We start from the raw sequence: 21688 nt of genomic DNA, 5'->3' as shown, positions 1-21688 counted from the left end.
TATGGCTTCTACTGCCACCTACCATGCCTACAGGGTTGCTGCCACCAACAGAGTTATGTAATCTTCTCAGTGGTGAGCACAGGGGTCAACCTGGTCTTGCCCTCCAGCTCCCGTTGTACTCCACTTGTCAATTCCCAAGCAAATCATCCCAGCACTTCCCACTGTTTCCCATGTACTTCCCCTCAACAGACACCAGCAATCCCCATCCACTAAATAGGATGACTACATCAATGACTAATAAAATGCAAATCTCCCACTCAAAGCGTTATCTAAGCAGTCCTTCAGATGGCTGGTGGAAGCTTGACCTTATTTCTTGGATGTCCTGGGCCTTTCTGATTACCTTTCAGTCTTTGCTTAAAAGTCTATCTCGTCTCACCTGGTCTGGATGTTATGGTCCATTCCTTTGGTTCTTCCACCAGACCCTTAATTCTGTGGGCACCATCCCCGCTCCGTAGTTCACACCACCAATTCCACAGTGAGTAGCACCTGAAAGGGACCTTACCATTGAGAGGTCAGAACCTGTTCTTTCCATGACTTGATTATTACCCAATTTCCGGGGTTAACATTATGAATTCGGAAATCCAAGGAAGTAGTTTGAGGGATCATCCCTTTATGCCTCAACTCTGGTATTTAAGCTGCAAGTGTGAAAAATAGTTACAGCAATTGCAGATACCCCTGTTTATAGGGATTTAATGGAAACCTTCAGCATAAAATTCACCAAGCAGCATCTTGCTGTTGGAGCAGTTACATTTTAAACACCATTAAACTTGATGGAAATCACAGCACACAACCTTACATAAACCTTTTGGCAAATTGAAATGCAGAGGCAAATTCCTCTCCAGGATGGGTGGGGCATTATGGCACAGTTTTCTTCACCTTTTATCCTACCCCATACCACCCAGTAAGGTAAATATTGTGGGTAAACCAGGACTCCTGAACAACTAACCAACATGACGAAGCAGAAGCCATTTATTGTTTACATTACACACACTTTTATAGATTCTACAAACTACTAAGATCACACTTCTTGACTGGTGCCTTTGTCTTGTTCCCTCCTTCTCTGCCTCCATTTCTCAGCATCCATGATTGGTTACCATGCAGGTGTTCTACAGTCCTCTGTTACCTAGTTCTTGCGATCTTGGTATGCAGTCTCTCAGCTTCTTTGTTCTTATTTTAGCACAGTTTATGTCTTAGCAACCTTCATGAATTCCACGGTGCCCTGAGAAAATTCTGATAAGAACAGTTACAGACGGTATGGCTGGTGCACACTGAGGCCTAAATTGTTCAGATACATTGCTACAATTCCCCCTTCTTCTTCTTGCACCAGCCAGACCCTCTTTCCTGTGTTCTCTACTAAGGGTTACCAACTGACTTATGCATGGAATAAAGCAAGGCAATAAAATAATAACTACTAAAACTAACAAGGTTCCCTTTACCATATCTTTCAACCATCCAGTTATTCCCCATCCCTTGAACCATTCATCCAAACCCCAGTCATTTACAGTCAATTTCTTCGTTATCTTGTAGTTGTTTGAGTTTTTTGTGAATGGACGCAGAATTGTCAGAAAGATTCATACAACGCATCCCTTCAAACTCCTCACACCCATGCCCATGTGCTAACAATGAAAAATCTATAGCAGCTCTATTTTGCAGTGTGCCATGTCTAATACTACCTACGTCGGTGAGCATTTGATTTAGAATAGCTGAAGTTGTGTTCAGTTGCTTAGCTGTCCAGCATCCCAACTTATTCAATGTAGTCAAAGCCTGAGCAGCCACAACACCTGGAGCAAGGATTGATGCTATGATTCTTGCTGGAGCACCCCGAAGCTCTACATGATCATTACAATTAGATCTTAAGCTTGTGATTGCTCTTTTAGTTCTTTTGCTATGTCCTGCTCTCCAGATGGTCTGATTCAGCATCTCTCACATGCTAGGGACAAACATGGTTAGTTTTCCTAAGTAACAAGGTCCACCAAATGGATTACTCAGAACTGCAGGCCAGGCTCTATCCCCACAAATTAAAAAGATACCTGATGGAAGCTTTCTTACAGTCGCATTTGCACCAGCACTGCCATGGTAAGTCCAATTGTGGCAGTATTTGGCCATGTTCTTATACCATGGAGAATTGGGATTAAGAACAACACTATTATTCTTGGGATATGGGACTAGAAAATTGCTCATATTAGTTGTTTTTGGGTCCAGAAAGTAGTTAAAAAACAAGCAATAATTCCCAGGAACTGATCCTAACAGGTCTAGTTCTTTGGGTTCTAGTCCAGTTTCATTCAGTGATTGTGTTATCATACCTGTTTGGAAGCCTTCGCTGTTTGGCTTAATTCCCAACCTTTAGCATATGTCCAATTTTGTACTACCTTTGGTGATGTTGCAGCAATGATTCTCTGCACTTGATCTATTTATTCCCACATATGCCTTTCCTCTAGCTCTTACCCACTTTGCAAAACCAGTAAAATTACTCACTGGGATACCAATTAGACATGTGCGAAAAGGATCTCAGGGCATGGCTAAGGATAAACAAAAGGAATCTGCTCCAGTAGCATTGGCCCAAGTAAGCCACATATTCTGCCAATGCCATCCTGGCAAGCTAATTTCCTCTGCACTACAGATGTTACCACTTATTACAGCTAACAGAAAAAAAGACTTCCAAAAACCTGCATCAAATTTAAAGCTGTTCTTTATCTCACTCATTGGTAAAGAACCCTTCCCCTATGAGATCGGGGCAAAATCTGAACTAACTGCACCTCCTGCTCTTGGAGACTTTTTCCTATTCCTTCTTTCCTGGTTCCTTTCTTTCCAGCTTCTCTTTGTTCCCACTGACCTGCTCACATTAATGTTTGCATGACTGGGCTTTAAAACTATTTCTTGCACTCCTGCCAGCACCAAAGGCAGATATTGAGGACAGGAACGCCAGGGATGCCCTGCCTGCATGGTGTATTGGGTTTATGTGGTTTATGGCTGGTATTGCCATTTAGTTGGGTGCAATTGTTTTAGAATTAGATTAGCTTTCAGTAGCCATGATTTAAGCCTTGGCTTTCCTTTCCAATGTGATAACTGACTTGCTGAGTGACCTTGAAGCAACTTATGCACCTGCACTTATTATATGAAAAAGGAGCTACATCTCCGTGGGAGTACATGTGGGATGGGGACCCTTGGGGGCTTCTGCCCTGCGAAACCTGGCTCTAGGAAGTCTATCTGGACTTCCCAGCTCTGCCACAGAGTGCAGCAGGGCTGGTAGAGCTGCACAGCCTCTTGGTGACTCAGTTTCCCCATCATCTGCTGCAGACGATCAGGAACAGGACATCATGCCATGATCAATATGATCAAGTGAAGCCGATTTATTGCAAAGAGCAAGCTATATTTATATTGTGTTCTACTGTTCACGATGTAGTATATGATAGAGATAATTCATGCTTTGTAACTGTATAAAAATCATAAAGATCCAAGAATGGCTCTGACCCCCATGGCCAGAAGCAGGGCTTTCCTTTCTATTCAAAAGATTTCCCGGACTCGCCCAGATAAAATCATGACTATTAACAAATGAATGAGTCCTTACTGGGTGACCATCGACCATTTCCCAGGAATGTCCAGAACATTCACAGAACAGCACCTGGAAGAGATTACATCAAGGAATGGCGACGCCCTGGCTACAACTGAAAAGAAGACTATCTTGAGGAGCCCAGACAGCCATCCAAACCTATGGACTGACTTCTGTACGGGACTGAATCTGTATAGTCCCCGTTATACATATGTAGGGACTTACAGAAATCTTAGGTCATTTCTGCTTCAGGCAGAATAAACTGTATATAAGCTGGCTACATGGAGCAGTTGATGTGAAACTTTGGGGAGATGCTAACACTACGTCAGTTTGACCCAGGTTCACCCAGCGTCAAAGTCTGGGGTTGACGCTGTCTTGGCTGTGGCGGTTTTAAAATATTCTATTTTTTAGTTGTTGATCTAATAAATCTATAAATTTTTTATATAAATTTGGCTGCCGATTTGATCATTTACAACAAATTGGTGATGGACCAACGTGATCTGATATTGGGGTCCGGGAACCCCTTTTCCCGCCCGGGGGACCCTGCTGGACGGGAATCGGATTTCAGAACCAATCAGATCCACAAAAAACCGCAGACGGGAGCTGTGGATGATGATTGGAGCTGCGTGCTAACGGAGCCACAGCCAAGGGAGAGAAGGGCCCATTCTCGACTCAGAAAGATCTAGAGAGATCTCCGAGATCTGAGGTTTCTTTCATCCGTAAAAATCAATGTGCAAGAAGAGATCCACGCAAGAAAAGGACCGTAAGTATTGCGTGGTTGGGTGGAGCGTGATCGGACGTGTGTGTGAGATGTGACATTGTCATGGAGCAAGTGGGGACCCCACGATTGCAGTTCCACTATCCCATGAGGGAAGCTGTCAGTCAAGGGGGAAGCGAGAGGTTCTGGTTCGAAACACACGAGACCCGGGGCTCGGGGAGAGTTTAGGGGGAAAACCGGTCACGTTTGGGATCGGAAGGGGAGAAGCGAGCCTAGAAAGGTCCAGGAACTCGTACGCCTTCTGAAACCGGAGGAAACAGGTAAGAAAGACTACCTACAAGTCGACAGGGTGTTCAACTGTCCAACTTGGCCAGGCTGGCGACTTTTCATGAGCCGGAAAACCTGACGTTGGAAAAAGGATCGGGACTCGAGACGAAAGTCCCGGGAAAACGACAGAAGGTAAGGAAAATCGTAACCTTCCTTGAGAAAATGGGGTTGGGAAAAAGCAAAGAACAAAAGAAAACCCAGGAGAAAATCCCTCAGGTCCCCAGGAGAGTGTTACCAGAAATACCCATACATAGTCCTCTGGGGTGGATGCTGGAACACTGGGATGAGAATCCACAGAGGTGGGGGAAATCCAAGGAAAAGAGGATCCATTTTAGTATGGAGAAATGGGGAGGGAGAGAGATCAGACAGTATGTGGTTTGGCCGATATTCAGCATATTTGAAAGTTGGACCTGTGAGTCTTTGTTTGACCACGTGAACAGTCACAGCCCGTGGGATCCTGAGGAAACTGAGTATGCAGACATGTGGAGGCATGCTTGCCCAGGTTTGTACCCAGTGAGAGCCTGCCGGTGCGCAGCGAAAGCAGGGAGGGAGTAGGAACCATTGGAAAACCTTCCACCCCCTTACCTTGTGGCTCCACAGCAGCCAGATCCCGCGCTGGCACAAGCGGCGCCAGGGATGCTTCCCGAGGTGGGGGTGCCACAAGTTCAGGTGACTGCACCACCGCTGCCACCAGAACAAGCGGCGGCATCCGCTCCCCCACATGGCCACTTGCCTGCGGCCCAGCCGCAGCCACAAGTATCCTCGAAAGTCGAGGAGAAGGGGGCGGGTGTCACCAGGGACGACTCTCCCCCAGCACGCCGAACTAGGAGGAGAACAAGGAGGTCGACCGTGGGGGAAAGTGGGGATGAGGAGGAAAAACTTGGTATCTACCCCTTACGGGAGGTACCGAGGGCTCCGGGGGTGATTGGATATGTCCACACCCCAATTGACACCAGTGATGTAAGGGCAAACTTATTTGGACAGGCACTTGAGCAGGTTTTGAGTGAGTTTGTACCCACGGAAGGAACAAAGCTTCTACAGTACACAGATAACTTGTTGGTTGCAGGAAAAGGAGAGGAAGAGGTAAGGACAAGCACAATTGGGCTTTTGAACTTTTTGGGAGAAAAGGGATTGAAAGTTTCAAAACAGAAATCTCAGTTCACAGAACTGGAGGTCAGATATCTGGGACATTGGTTAACAAAGGGGAAAAAGAAATTGGATGCTGAAAGGGTGGCAGGGATTATTGCCTTACCACCCCCACAGACTAAAAGAGAGGTCCAGCAGCTTTTGAGATTGTTGGGGTATTGTCGGCAGTAGATTGAAAGTTATAGTGACAAGGTGAAATTTCTCTATGAGAAACTCACCACAGATGGGATCAAATGGACACAAAAAGACGAGGAAGAGTTTAAAAGAGTCAAGGAGGCGCTCATGGCAGCGCCAGTGTTGAGCCTCCCTGATGTCAGGAAACCTTTTCAGTTGTTTGTGGACGCTAGCAACCACACAGCACACGGGGTGCTGACGCAAGACTGGGTGGAGATCAAGAAGCCTGTAGGGTACTTGTCCCGGCTTTTGGACCCGGTCAGCAGAGGCTGGCCCATGTGTTTGCAGGCTATTGTAGCTGTGGCTTTGCCAGTGGAAAAAGCAAAAAAGGTGACTTTTGGAGCACCCCTGGTAGTATTTGCTCCGCACAACGCGTGGGGTATGCTACAACAGAAAGCGAACAAGTGGCTCACAGATGCAAGGTTGCTGAAGTATGAGGCCATTTTGATTCACTCACAGGACTTGGAATTGAGAACAATGACTGCGCAGAACCCTGCACATTTTCTGTTTGGAGAGGCGGCAGAGAAATTAGTTCATGACTGCATAGAAACAGTCGAGCTGCAAACCAAGATCAGGGAGGATTTAGAAGAAGAAGAATTAGATGAAGGGGAAAAGTGGTTTGTAGACGGGTCAAGCAGAGTGATTGAAGGGAAAAGAAAATCAGGATACGCAGCTGTGGACGGGATGACAGGGAAAGTGATAGAGGCAGGTCCCCTGAATGCAAGCTGGTCTGCACAAGCATGCGAATTGTATGCACTTTTGAGGGCATTGAAAAGACTGAAAGAGAAAAAGGAAACAATTTTCACCCATTCGAGGTATGCCTTCGGGGTGGTTCATACATTTGGAAAGATTTGGGAAGAAAAGGGGCTGATCAATACGAGGGGAAAAGAACTAATGCATGGAGAATTGATTCGACAGATTCTGGAAGCACTGAGAGGGCCAGAAGAAATTGCGATGGTCCATGTGAAAGGGCATCAGACAGGAATTCAGTTTCGAACCAGAAGAAATAATTTGGCAGATCAAAAGGCCAAAACCGCGGCGCTGATTGTGGTAAGTACCCCAGAGATTGAAAGGGAAGAAACCCCTGAGGATTCCCCTCAGCCCTCCCCAAAGGAATTTGAATGTTATGAAAAGATTGGAGGTGAATTGAAAGAAGGTAAGTGGAGGTTACCTAATGGGAGGGAATACGTTTCCAGAGGATTTACTAGGAGAATTTTGCGAAAGTTGCACCAGAAAACGCACTGGGGGGCACAGGCTCTAGCCGAGCAATTTCTAAAATTTTTTGGGTGAAAGAGAATTTATGAATTGGCAAGACAAGAAGTACAAGGGTTTTTGATTTGTCAAAAGGTAAACAAATCAAGAGCCAAGAAGGCTGCCCTGGGGAGTCCCCCCATTGCGTACCAACCATTTGAAATAATTCAAGTTGATTTTACAGAATTGCCAAAAGTGGGAAGGTTCAAATTTGTACTGTTAATTGTGGATAAATTGACTCATTGGGTAGAAGCCTTCCCCAGCTCTCGAGCAACGGCCCAGACGGTGGCCAGAAAATTGTTGGAAGAAATTGTACCCCAATATGGGGTAGAGTATTAAATTGATTCAGATCAGGGAACACATTTTACATCAAAGGTTATTAAGCAAATGGCTGATGCCTTTGGCATCCGATGGGAGTACCACACTCCGTGGCACCCCCAGAGTTCAGGACAAGTAGAAAGAATGAATCAAACTTTGAAGGCACAGTTATCTAAATTGATTTTGGAGACAAAGATGTCCTGGTTGAAGTGTCTGCCCTTGGCTTTGCTTAAAATCCAAACCATGCCTCATTCAGAGACAGAGCTCTCACCATTTGAAATGCTATATGGAATGCCATAAAAACATGGAATGTCGGTGGGACACCCCAGATTTGAGGATGGTCAGATTCAACCATATCTGGTTGCAATCAACAGAAACTTGCAGCAACTTCGAAAACAGGGAATAGTGGCACAGAGTGCTCCTCTGGGGTTCACTATTCACAAAATTCAGCCTGGGGACAAGGTGTTTGTAAAAGTGTGGAAAGAGGCACCACTCTCTCCTCACTGGGAAGGTCCTTTTCTTGTGCTCCTGACAACAGACACGGCCATTCAGACAGCGAAGAAGGGCTGGACGCATGCGTCTAGGGTGAAGAAAGCCAAGCAGCAGGAGGAAGCACACGATTGAAGAGTCACTTCTTCCCCCAGCGACTTGAAAATCCGACTCCAACGTCCTCATAAATGACCAACAACGAGCGGATAAGTTGTATACTGTCAGATTGTGTATGCGATCCGTTTGTACACTTTAAGTGTGAATATTGTCAAGGGGTTTTTGTGATTCATTGCAGAAGGGGACAGAGGACAAAGGGACTGTGCACCCAGTGTTTAGAAGAAGAACTCAAATTGACTGACCGTATCCTGACCTTAGCCACCAGTTTGGGTATCATTGAATTAGATTCTCAGGAGTGGTTTCATATTTTTCAAAACGGAGTGAGTGGAAAGCTTAGGTCCCAAGCGGAAATTCTGGATGTGGAATGCCGGAAATCCATCAGAGTCCCTTGCAGTTCCGATGCAATCAGGGTGTCTCAGTGGGGCGCCTTTAAGAGGCGGTATGCTGCTGGGTCCAAGGGCGTCTTCCCTGAAGAGTACTCCTCTTGCGGCAAAGATGGTCTTCCTCGCCGCTGGTGGCACCCCAGGGGGCAGAGGCAAAGGCAGAGGAGTACGCCTAGTGGGAATCCTGATTGGCCTGAGCCTAGCCATGTGCAGGACGCAGAGTCTGAGCACTGAGATCCCCAGGAACAGGGAAAGCTCTGTGGATGAGTGTGGAAAATGCACTCAAGTGGTCCCAGTTGCAGGGGACAGGAGACTCTCGACATACCAAGCCCCAGAGGAATGCCTGAACGGAACTAGCAAGTACTGTTGGAAAAATGGCACTTGAGTGAAATTGTGTGAATTAGAAATTGGGACTTGGTGCATCAATCCCGAGGCAGGGTTAAGGAACGGGCAGTCAAACCATCACAGGTTCCAGAAGAAAAAACGTGACACACAACAGATGTCAATCCCCATTTGTGACCATGTAACCGAACTATGTGGGTCGGGGGAAAGACAGAGTCAATCTTTATTGCATGTCACCAGGTGAACCCTTTGTGCTATGATAGCACAAGGTTAGGGATATGCATGATGAATGGGAAAACGTATTGGGTGACAAAGAATACGAAATTTGATAATAAAATTACTCGGAAGAAGAACCCACTCATATTGGATCTGGCATGAGCAAATGATGACAGTGTGCCTGCCATATGATAGGGTGGTTTGTTTTGTGAACAACAAAGATGATGAGGATCCTGAAGGAAAGATGAAAGAAATAATTCAGAAATGAAAAGAAGGGAGTCAGAATTGAAGAAACAGAAAATTGAGCAGGAGAGGTTGAAAACATTGAGTGAATAGTACGAGGTATTGGAAAAACAATACGCTGATGGGGAATTACCTTCCCCAGACAGGAACTTATTCATTGATCTAACTCAAGAAATTGCAACAGAAATGAGTTTGTCGAACTGTTGGATTTGTGGGGGGCTGAAATCTGCAGAGATATGGCCATAGAAAGGGGAAGGTTTGGCTCCAGAACAACTTCTGAAATGGGATAGCCCAAGGGTCTCAAAATTGGTACAGAGGCCTGAGGGGTGAGTTTTGGACCAAAGAGTGATTAGCTCAATTTGTGTCAGTCGGGAGGGGAGAGAATACACCGAAATGGTAGGATACACTCCATGTGTATCTACTCTGACAGTGAACTCTGATTCAAAAAGCAAGGCATGGCTCCCTGCCCATCCTTTGGGGTATTGGAGCCTGAAAAATGATACAAATTGTGAGTGGGACGAGAGAATAGGGTTATGCTGGGTTCAAAGTCCAGGAGCCAACCCTTTCCAATCCTTGGAAAGTGTGAGAGAATTCTGGGGAGACCCAGGGATAATAAACATTAAATGGAAAGCCCCGGATGAGATTTATTAGATCTGCCGAAAAAAGGCATACAGTGAATTACCCCCAAGGTGGAAAGGGTCTTGCACTCTAGGTATGATCAGGCCAGTTTTCTTCACTCTCCCAAGAACAAAAAGCAATCTGTTAGGGGCTCCATTGTACGAGACCTTGAAGAGGGCGAGGAGGAGTCTGAAGAAGATGATACCAGTGATAAGCGGGAAGCAAGCTTGGGGGGAAGAGGAGAGGCCAGCAGCAAGAATAATCTATTATTATGGGCCAGCCACATGGGCACAAGATAGAAGCTATGGATATAAGACCCCGATTTACCTACTGAACAGGCTGATCAGATTGCAAGCAGTTCTGGAAATTGTATCAAATCACACCTCTGAAGCCCTAGATTTACTAAGTTGGCAGCACACACAGGTGAGAGCCTTTGTGTACCAGAATCGAATAGCACTAGACTATTTGCTGGCTGAAGAAGGAGGGATGCGTGGGAAATGTAATGAATCAGAACGTAGTATTGAAATTGACGATTATGGGGAAACCATAAGAGGTTTGGCGGCTGAAATCAAAAAAGTGGCCCATGTCCCCATCCAAAAATGGAATTCGATTTTGCAGTCCTCCTGGTGAGACAAGTTATTCGATAGAGCATGGTAGAACAAAGTAATATTTCTTGTGCTCTGTTCAGTAGCCGGGATCCTATTCCTACCCTGTCTGATTCCGTGTTTTATCAGATTGATCCACTCTGTAGTCAGGGAAATGCAGATTGCAATAGCCCCCATAGACTCAAAGGGAGCTTCCAGAAGTGATAGATCTAAGATTATGCACCTAGGAGAAAGAAGGTATGCCAGCAATGCTGCAGAAGCATTGGCAAGGTTTGAAAGGTAAAACACTGAAGAAAGGAGTAGTGTAGTGTATCAGGGCATCCCACAAGGGTAATACCAAACAGTTTAAGAGGTACTCCGTTTGTGAGGAACCCTCAATGGTGATGAGTAGAAATAGAAAATTAATAAATTAGAAGCATGAATTAAATTAGTAAAATAAATGGGGAGGGATTGTAGTATATGATAGAGATAATTCATGCTTTGTAACTGTATAAAAATTATAAAGATCCAACCATGCCTCTGACCCCCATGGCCAAAAGCAGGGCTTTCCTTTCTATTCAAAAGATTTCCAGGACTTGCCCAGATAAAATCATGACTATTAACGAATGAATGAGTCCTTCCTGGGCAAGATAAAATCATGACTATTAACAAATGAATGAGTCCTTCCTGGGAAATCATCGACCATTTCCCAGGAATGTCCAGAACATTCACAGAACAGCACCTGGAAGAGATTACATCAAGGAACGGCTACAACTGAAAAAGAGACTATCTTGAGGAGCCCAGACAGCCATCCAAACCTATGGACTGACTTTTGTACAAGGAATGAATCTATATAGTCCCCGTTATACATATGTAGGGACTTACAGAAATCTTAGGTCATTTCTGCTTCAGGCAGAATAAACTGTATATAAGCTGGCTACATGGAGCAGTTGATGTGAAACTTTGGGGAGATGCTGACACTACGTCAGTTTGACCCAGGTTCACCCAGCGTCAAAGTCTGGGGTTGACGCTGTCTTGGCTGTGGCGGTTTTAAAATATTCTATTTTTTAGTTGTTGATCTAATAAATCTATAAATTTTTTATATAAATTTGGCTGCCGATTTGATCATTTACAACAATGCCTCAAGCTAATACATGATTGGTTAAATCCTTTTGCACTTGCGTTTTAAGCTTTCAGTTAATTTTAGTTAGTCTTTCTTCTTCATGCATCTTGCTGCAGTTTTCTTGTCTGCCTTTAAATCCTGAAGTGTCTGCTTTTGAGCGTGTTCTTCTCCTTTTGTGTCCTTCAAGGGCATGGTGACCTTACTCAGTTTCTATGAAGGCCGGATTGCGCATATGTTGCATATGTCCATTGTCTTGCAAAAAGCTCTCAACACTCAGCATGTCCACATTTGGAATGTGGGATCTGCAGAGCTCCCAGGGTGCAAGGGATTATTATGACTAGTAGTATGAGAATATCAGAGTGCTATATGCTGATCATTTCTGCTTTGCATTTGGTGAGAATTGAAGTGTACCAACCCTCATGAAATATTTTCCCATCCTTTGGCGACCAGTGCTGTAAAAGTGGAAAGTATTATTATTATTGCTTTTTGTGCCGTGTCCTCTTTCGATGCCCAGAACCATATATATACATATAAATAAACTTTTAAATTTTTCTGACTGATTTGGTTTAATATTTCAATACTTACAGTGGGGTCCGTCACACCCCGGCCCCGGAGGCTCCCTCTGCTCTGCCCCGCTGGGTGTAGGGGAGAGACCAGCGGCTCCGCTCCTCCTGGTGAGACAAGTTATTCGATAGAGCATGGTAGAAACAAAGTAATATTTCTTGTGCTCTGTTCAGTAGCCGGGATCCTATTCCTACCCTGTCTGATTCCGTGTTTTATCAGATTGATCCACTCTGTAGTCAGGGAAATGCAGATTGCAATAGCCCCCATAGACTCAAAGGGAGCTTCCAGAAGTGATAGATCTAAGATTATGCACCTAGGAGAAAGAAGGTATGCCAGCAATGCTGCAGAAGCATTGGCAAGGTTTGAAAGGTACAAACACTGAAGAAAGGAGTAGTGTAGTGTATCAGGGCATCCCACAAGGGTAATACCAAACAGTTTAAGAGGTACTCCGTTTGTGAGGAACCCTCAATGGTGATGAGTAGAAATAGAAAATTAATAAATTAGAAGCATGAATTAAATTAGTAAAATAAATGGGGAGGGATTGTAGTATATGATAGAGATAATTCATGCTTTGTAACTGTATAAAAATTATAAAGATCCAACCATGCCTCTGACCCCCATGGCCAAAAGCAGGGCTTTCCTTTCTATTCAAAAGATTTCCAGGACTTGCCCAGATAAAATCATGACTATTAACGAATGAATGAGTCCTTCCTGGGCAAGATAAAATCATGACTATTAACAAATGAATGAGTCCTTCCTGGGAAATCATCGACCATTTCCCAGGAATGTCCAGAACATTCACAGAACAGCACCTGGAAGAGATTACATCAAGGAACGGCTACAACTGAAAAAGAGACTATCTTGAGGAGCCCAGACAGCCATCCAAACCTATGGACTGACTTTTGTACAAGGACTGAATCTATATAGTCCCCGTTATACATATGTAGGGACTTACAGAAATCTTAGGTCATTTCTGCTTCAGGCAGAATAAACTGTATATAAGCTGGCTACATGGAGCAGTTGATGTGAAACTTTGGGGAGATGCTGACACTACGTCAGTTTGACCCAGGTTCACCCAGCGTCAAAGTCTGGGGTTGACGCTGTCTTGGCTGTGGCGGTTTTAAAATATTCTATTTTTTAGTTGTTGATCTAATAAATCTATAAATTTTTTATATAAATTTGGCTGCCGATTTGATCATTTACAACAATGCCTCAAGCTAATACATGATTGGTTAAATCCTTTTGCACTTGCGTTTTAAGCTTTCAGTTAATTTTAGTTAGTCTTTCTTCTTCATGCATCTTGCTGCAGTTTTCTTGTCTGCCTTTAAATCCTGAAGTGTCTGCTTTTGAGCGTGTTCTTCTCCTTTTGTGTCCTTCAAGGGCATGGTGACCTTACTCAGTTTCTATGAAGGCCGGATTGCGCATATGTTGCATATGTCCATTGTCTTGCAAAAAGCTCTCAACACTCAGCATGTCCACATTTGGAATGTGGGATCTGCAGAGCTCCCAGGGTGCAAGGGATTATTATGACTAGTAGTATGAGAATATCAGAGTGCTATATGCTGATCATTTCTGCTTTGCATTTGGTGAGAATTGAAGTGTACCAACCCTCATGAAATATTTTCCCATCCTTTGGCGACCAGTGCTGTAAAAGTGGAAAGTATTATTATTATTGCTTTTTGTGCCGTGTCCTCTTTCGATGCCCAGAACCATATATATACATATAAATAAACTTTTAAATTTTTCTGACTGATTTGGTTTAATATTTCAATACTTACAGTGGGGTCCGTCACACCCCGGCCCCGGAGGCTCCCTCTGCTCTGCCCCGCTGGGTGTAGGGGAGAGACCAGCGGCTCCGCACCCTCGCCGTGCTCCCGGAGGGGGCCCCTTAACCTGGGGCACGGATGGAGATTGGGATGGGGGAACGGGGACGGGGGGGGACCCACAAACTTTCAGCAACCCCAGTCGTCGATTGTGTAAGGCGGTTGGAGGTAAATATAACATATAGGTTTATTTCTTTTCCCCTGGAGCGACACGGTGTCTAGACGCCCACGTGACGGGGCCGGGCAGGGCCGAGCCGCTGCGCACTGCGAGTCGCCGCCGGAGCCAGGGGGGGAGCAGAGCGGGGGACTGAGCGGAGGAGAGGGGGCGCAGGCATCGCGCCGCCGTCGGCTCCGCTCCCGCCGTGCCCCGCTCAGTCGCTGGGGTTCCTCTTTCCGGCAGCCAGGACAATACGGAGGCGCTCGTGCGGGGATGGAGGCTCGTTGCACAGAGTGGAGGGAAGGAAAACAAAAAAAAAACAACCCAAGCCAAGAAAGGAGGAGGAGGACAAAGAGGAAGAGGAGGAGGAAGAAGTGGGAGGGGGGGAAGGAAGGCGGGTAGGAAGGAGGAGACAGGAGGAAAAAACCCTAAACACCGAAACAGAGGGGCTGGCAGCAAGGAGAGGGTCGCCAGGCGGTGGGCAGCCCCTCAATCGTAAGCACCGCCGGGAGCTGCGGGCTGCTGGCTTGGCTCGGCGCGGCTGCCCCCGCCGCGGTACGCTACTGGGAAAGGCAAGGAGGAGGGGACACAGCCCCACTTTCCTTCCCCCCCCCCCCCGCTCTTTTCGTAGCAGTCGGATCAAGATGTGTCCATGTGGATTAAAATCTTTGGAAAAAAGAAGGAAAAGAGTCCACCTCGAACACTCCCTCAAGACGACCCGGGCTTTAAAAAGGGATACAACACTGGATGCGCTTGTTCGTCTCTTTTGTGACATGCTTAAACCGACGTCCAAACCTTAGGGTTAGTGTTTCAGGTTTTTTTAATATTTCTAATTTTTTTTTCACTACACACCCTTTTGAATCGCTTTTTATTTTTTATCCTTTGATTCTGCGCTGCTGTATCCCTGCCTCCTTATCTCCCCGCACTCCCTCCCCGGCTAGCGGGTTGATGGGCACTGCGGCCCCTGGGCAGCCAAGGTTCTCCCGCGGGTTCGGCCGCGCTCCGCCGTCTCACAGGGCGGCGCGGCGCCGACAGCCTCCGCCCCCCTCTTCCCGTTTCGGGCGCCGCAGGTTCTAGACGGGCTTTTTCTTTTAAGTGCAAAGCCGAGGCGAGCAGCGGTTTCCCCCCCCCCCCCCCCCCCCCGGTTTTTTCCGAATTTGATTTTTTTTCCTCTCTTGCGCCCTCGCAGCGAGCGGAGGCGCGACCGGTGTAGCCCCCCGCAGGAGGCGGTGGGGCCCGCGGCCCAAGCGCGGAGACTGGCGCATGTCACAGCCCGCCTTGGCCCTGCCGCCGCCCGCCGCTGGCCGCCGCCGCCGCCGCGTCTCGGCTCCCGGCCCCTTCATGCACGGCGGACGACATGCCCGTTTTGTAGCCGGGGGCCCCTCCTCTCGTCCCGCATGTTCAGGACCAAACGCTCGGTGCTCGTCCGGCGGCTCTGGCGGAGCCGCGCGCCCGGCGGCGAGGAGGAGGAGGAGGCGGCGGCGGGCGAGCCCGGCGCGGCGGCGGCGGTGGCCGAGCCCCGGGCGCACTTGGGCGGGGGGCGCGGGTGCTGCCCGGGCAAGGCGGGCCGCGGCGTGGCGGGCGTCGGCGGGAGCGGAGGCGGAACTGAAGGCGCTGGTCCACGCCGTGCTGAAGCGGCTGAAAGAGCGGCAGCTGGAGGAGCTGCTGCACGCCGTCGAGTCCCGCGGTGGGGCGCGGACCTCCTGCCTGCTGCTGCCCGCCAAGGCTGACTCCCGGCTGGGCCAGCACTGGTACCCTCTGCCGATGCTGCTCTGCAAGGTGTTCCGCTGGCCCGACCTCCGCCACTGCTCCAAAGTGAAGCGGTTATGTTGCTGTGAATCCTACAGTAAGGCTCACTCCGAGCTTGTTTGCTGCAACCCGCACCACCTCAGCCGGCTGTGCGAGCTAGGTACGGCGGCGGAGGGAGCAGGGGCGCGGGAAGATGGAGGGGATGGAGGGATGAAGCCCCATTCGCCTTCCGGCCCACCAATTTTTTTTTTCCCTCTGAAAAAAAAACAAAACAAACCAACAAACCAACACACGAAACCGCATTTCCATTGCCTTGGTTTATGGTTTTTTTTTTTCTGTTTAGAGGAGAGGGGGGGAGTTCCCGCCTCGGGGACCCCGGCGCGGCGGGCGGAGCTGTCTCTCGTCCGTCTCCGCGCGATGCTGGGGGTTAAGGGCCGAGCGGCCCAAGCGCTGCTGCGGCTCCGCCGAGCCAAGGAGGCCCCGATCAGACAGCCCGAGTAGATAGCACGGAGGCTGGCGCCAGACGGCCTCTTTTGTTTATCTGACAGCTAAATATCAAGGCAATCACCGCCTCTGCCCTGCCTCCAACCCCCAGAGCTAAGACAGTTTTGCTGAAAGAATACCACTGTTATGATAAATTCCCATTTTTTTTCTTTTTTTTTTTTTTTCTTTCTCATGGCTCTGCCTTTATTTTCTCTGTACTTTTCTAATTCCAGAGTCTCCCCCTCCACCCTACTCCAGATATCCAATGGATTTTCTCAAGCCAAGGGGTAAGTGGACTTTTTTCAATGCAGACTACAGATAAAAGGGAAAACAGCCCCTTTCTTAGCTAAGGGAAACATCTCCAGTCTTTGTCATGCATTTTGCTTTTGGGCTGCTTGCCTCTGTGCTTCCTGCTACTCCTTGAAGAATTAACATATAATTAGCATATAATTTATCTAAGACACCCTCTGCATAAAGTAGGATTTTAAAACTTTGACAAGAAACTCTAGGAGGGATTGCACTGCAGCACAGGCCTGCATTGCTTGGATCAGCCAGGAAAATAATGGGGCCCAGTTGGAAATGGGGGTGCTCCCACGCCCCTAGGTGAATTTTGTAGGGATTTATGCTAGGAACCAGCACCTCATCTCCCTGATTCCTGGGAATCCAAATGAATCTCGATAAATGGACTTGTTAGAAATCTTTGTCTTTTTAAAGGAATTTAATCCCACCTTGTCAGGTTGAAAAAAATTAGGAAAAGGGGTTGAAATGTTTTTTTTTCTTGTTCTTTTTTTTTATTTTTTAGCACAGTTTTGCATGCCTGTTGCTTGTAATTGAATGTCAGGGTGCCAGGGGAGAAGCCCATTTGAGGTTGGCACCAGCTCCTTTGTGATTGTCTGCATAAACGCTTGGTTGGCAGTGAGCTTGCCAGGTGTGAGATAAATCTGTCTGTAAGAAGGAGGAGATGTGGGGAGAATCAGAAAGGGGAGCAGGTCAGGAAGGAGCAGCTCCTGGCTCCTCAAAATTAGTGGATCTGGAGTGCTGGATGGAGCACAGTGGTCTCTGTGATCATGTCCCATGGCCATGGCAGTCAGGAAGGGCATGGTGGTACACGGAGGCAAAGAAGACCAGTACTAAGTTATTGTTTTGGTTTTTTTTTTGGTTTTTTTTTTTGACAAAAGAACAGCTTCGGTTAAATTGTTGCTCATCAGTTTTTTGGGACTAAAAGAAACCCCAACCTTGAGGTTGCTTTGGTACTGTGTGATGTCCCATCTTGCCTACTGTTCCTTTGGAGGCTGGACTGTTGTTTTTCCCCCCTCTGCACACTTTTTAAGAAACACTTATAAGTCCTTTTATGACTTGTGGAAATAAGCAAAGATGTTTAACTCAAAATTGGGTCATGAAGCATGAACTATTTTGCTTCAGCATGAAAAAGCCAGGAGATAAAGAGTCATGAATGAAATAAGGATATCTGGAGTAGGTTCAACACCTGAGCATGTGCTGGTATGCAGAATGGTTGCTCTGTAATAGACTTTGAGGGTCTGCCAAGTTGCGAAATTTTGTGGGTTTGTGTGAGATTGGCATTATTTTGCCTGCATCCCTGCAGTGCTTCCCCAAAAGTTTCTATTTCTTCTGCCTTTATTGCTTTTCTTTCCACTTACCAATGATCCTTGCATGGGGTATAAAGAGCTTGGGAGCTGCAGGAGAGAAGGTTTAAAGCTTGATTTTAGTTTCCTGAAAAGATGTTAGGTCAATCTGTTAGCAGGGTTTAAATATCCAATCTGCCTCTGCCAGGACCTCATTTTCAGTTAGCCCAGTGAAATATTTATTAATCAGCAAGTGTTGACATAAAGTAGCAAAACGTGTCTAAACAGAAAAGCTGCAGAACATGAATGTGCCATTTTGAAAGGAAAAGTTATTCCTATTGGCCAATAGGAAGTGATTAATGCTGCCTATCAGAAACACAGGAACAACTGGGTTACTCACAAAAAAATCCTCCTTTTTTTCCTTTTTGAAAGAAAAATCTGTTTTACAGCTGAACTCTTTACTGGGCTGCAACAGGCTGAAGTGGAGCCTGGAAGTCTGTTGTTGCAGGTGGGTTTTCCTAGCTCAGGGTTTCTTGGCATTTCTTCTGGGGAGGACCAAGGGTTTCCTGTCTCAGCCATCTTCTCCACTGGGACCTTAGGGGGAGGATGGTCCCTCCATTTAGACTTGGGCAGCTGCATCTGCTGATAGAGCTGGGAATATGCATTCAGCAAGAAACTTTTGCTTTTCCATCAAGTGTGATAGTGGCAACAAAAATATATAAGTATTTAGTGCCATGTCTTGTGTTTGATATGGACAGACAGACAAGAATACCAGGACCAATATGGGCTCTTAAAGTGGTCACCAGTGCCCATGATCATAGAATCACAGAATGGTTTGGGTTGGAAGGAACCTTTAAAGGTCATCCAGTCCAACCCCCTTGCCATGATCTGGGACATCTTCAACCTGACCAGGTTGCTCAGACCCCCGTCCAACCTAACCTTTAATGTTTCCAGGCAATGCACATCTACCACCTCTCTGGGCAACCTGTGCCAGTGTTTCACCACCCTCATTGTAAAAAATTTCTTTATTCTATCTAGTCTGAATCTCCCCTCTTTTAGATTAGAACCATTATGATGGGGATTCAACTGTTTTTTTTTGGAGGTGATGGAGGCTGATACAGGCTGTATCACTGGCTGGAGGAAAGCAGGGATGGACAGGAAGCTGGGGGTCTCCTTCAGGCAGTGAAATGCCACATCAGTTTGTGCATTGGCAGACTAAATCTGGCAGAGTGGAAAGATCTGCCTTTGATGGCCAGGTTACCTGCGGGAAGGTTGGAGGTCCAGGCTGGCTTGCTCATTCATAGAATCCTAGAATGGTTTGGGTTGGAAGGGACCTTAAAGATCATCTAGTTTCAAATCTCCTTCCATGGGCAGAGACACCTTTCACTAGACCAGGTTGCTCAAAGCCCCATCCATCCTGGCCTTGAACACTTCCAGGGATGGGGAGGACATTCATCAAGGAGAGGACTTCCCCTCTTCCTTACATGAGACATTTGCAGGCATGGATGACAGTGGCTTGCACAGGGCTAGTCTCACCCTGCAAGCCTGGAGGCATGTGGGCGTTCAGCATTCCTGATGTCCCTGCAGGAACTGCTGCTTCCAGCTGTGTTGGAAGCGATATGGACAGCAGTGCCTCCAAATAATTCAAGCAGGCATTTTGAACCATCATTAAGTGGGGCAAGGGGCTGCAAGTCACTGTGTTCATCATGCTCCTGGGTGGCTAGTCATGGTGGTGCTGGAGTATGAGAGTTCAGGAAACCCACTGAGATGTCATTGAAGAGCTGAATGCCTTCCTGTGGCCTTGAATTTCAGGGGAGCTGAAGGTTAGGCAGCTTCCAGGAGCTATTGGACGTTGCAGTTATGCTGGTGGCCACCAGGATTAATAGTATGTCTCTGCAATGGTTTTATATTGTGAGAAATATTGCATCTTGTAAAGCAACTTCAGAAGAAAATTCATTGATGAGAAGAACTGGCTGTGGATGATGAGATACAAGAAGGGAGCTGATAAGTCATGAAAGCACTTCACCCTGTTGCTAGGGTTATGCATTTTAAGTTGGGATAGGATTCTCTCCTGCCATCCTGTTTGATGTGCTAACAGGGGACCTGGTTGCATATGATCCCTAGAACAAGACAACATGGAAAGGACAAATTATGTCCTCTATCCCACAGGGACGCTTCAGGGAGCTGTAGCTGGGGGCAGGAGCCCAGTGCAGAGCAGGGTGGTCCAGCCTGCATTTAGAAAGCATCTGTTGCCCAAGCAGATGTAGCCGTCCCAGGAGAGGGGTAGGGGGAATCTTCTGCCTGGAATAGAAAGGGTTAAAAAACCCCAAAAAACAAAGGGAAAAAAAAACCCAGCACAACTAACCACCCATATTTCTCATGACAAGGCATCATATACAGTATTTTGCAAGTAAGTCCATTTCCTGTCTCCCCTATTGTTTTTGGTTTGATTAAGTTTATCCTGTTAAACTGTATATTCCTGTTAGGGCTTTACTCTGATAAAATGAGGTTATACAGACAGGAATTTCTTGTCCACTTGGATTTCAGGGATGAAATCTTGAAAAATTACTTTATCAGTAGGGAGAAAATTATCTTGACTCCTGGTGGTGGCCCTTGCTTTGAGACAGCTGTGAGCAAAGTGATGTCATTAGGGAGCCCAAATTTGACAAAACCCAAAATCTCTGGGAACTTGCTGAGGAGCAGAAGGTTTTGTAAATTTCACAGGCCTTCTCAGGTTTGTCCTTGAGCTTGTCCCACACATGGCAGTGACCAAAAAGTTGAAGTTTGCCTACAGGACAAGGAGATTGGTGTTGGCTTCTGGCTGTTCTCATCTGGAGGAACAGGCTTGGGATGCAAAGTTCCAAATCTTGACCGATGTCGCTATGGAACACGAAAGAACACAGGTGCACACCGCTGTTCTCAAGGTGAAGAACAAAAAGGGGAAGTTTATTTTCTGACTCCAACATTTATAGTTTTCCAAAAGTGACAGTGGATTGGAGGGTGACAGTGCCACCTCTCCAATGACACTGGACAAACCAACAGTCTATCAAATTTCTCCTCTTCCACAAAAGAATGCAAAACAATGTGTTATTTACAGAAAGTGTGTGAGAAAGTTCTCTACAAGAATGTCAACATCAGAAGGCTTAGAAAATCTTAAAAAATCAGGGTGACAGACCTCAACTACATTCATGCATCAGGAGAAACTTTTAATAGGGCTGGCAATCTTATTCTGCCCTTTGGTGGTCCATGGAGGAGTAGCTCCAGTTGCCCACCTGTCTTAGGAGGTGACAGCAGGGCATGAGATCGACTGGCAGCTGGTGCTTACAAAAATGGAGTGGAGAAATGCAAATGTAGACTGTTTGCTGCAAAAGTGCAGCAATGATACATTTCCTTTTTAGTTCCCATTTTGGTGAGTTACAGGTATTGACTAAACTGGAAGTGTAAAACATTTATACATTTAGGTATCTAATGTATTTAAACATTTTTGGGAGCTTGCTTACATCAGAATGTTGACAACCTTGATCTTGTTACCTGGTGACTTGGGCGGAGAGGTGGCAGCCAGTTGGTAATTTTTGCCAGTCTATAATCAGCGTTGGATGGCGAGGAAGCACAGTGTACAGACTTGACTGAGGCAACAAGTTAGGCTGGATGCTTCTTGATGAACTACAGTCTCTGTGCTGGACAGTTAGTAATTGTTTTTTGCTAAGCCCTTTGGAATGTGTGTTCTGCT

The 21688-nt window shown here is 46.6% G+C and overlaps 2 protein-coding genes across 2 annotated transcripts in view; both read left to right on the top strand.

Moving 5' to 3' along the window:
• LOC127060974 (Friend virus susceptibility protein 1-like) overlaps nucleotides 1-21688 on the top strand; it is a 1102452-nt gene that overhangs the window by 788296 nt on the left and 292468 nt on the right. The gene's annotated exons all lie outside the window — the stretch shown is intronic.
• The window catches only part of LOC127060972 (mothers against decapentaplegic homolog 7-like), a 29790-nt gene continuing 23558 nt past the window's right edge, over nucleotides 15457-21688 (top strand). Inside the window, 3 exon segments of the mRNA XM_050986414.1 lie at nucleotides 15457-15725; nucleotides 15727-16052; nucleotides 16609-16662. Coding sequence (XP_050842371.1) covers nucleotides 15541-15725; nucleotides 15727-16052; nucleotides 16609-16662 — 565 coding nt within the window. The 5' untranslated portion in view covers nucleotides 15457-15540.

This window comes from Serinus canaria, chromosome W (assembly GCF_022539315.1).
Source record: "Serinus canaria isolate serCan28SL12 chromosome W, serCan2020, whole genome shotgun sequence".
NCBI classification, from domain to species: Eukaryota; Metazoa; Chordata; class Aves; order Passeriformes; family Fringillidae; genus Serinus; species Serinus canaria.
This window is presented reverse-complemented; position numbering and strand designations above follow the sequence as displayed.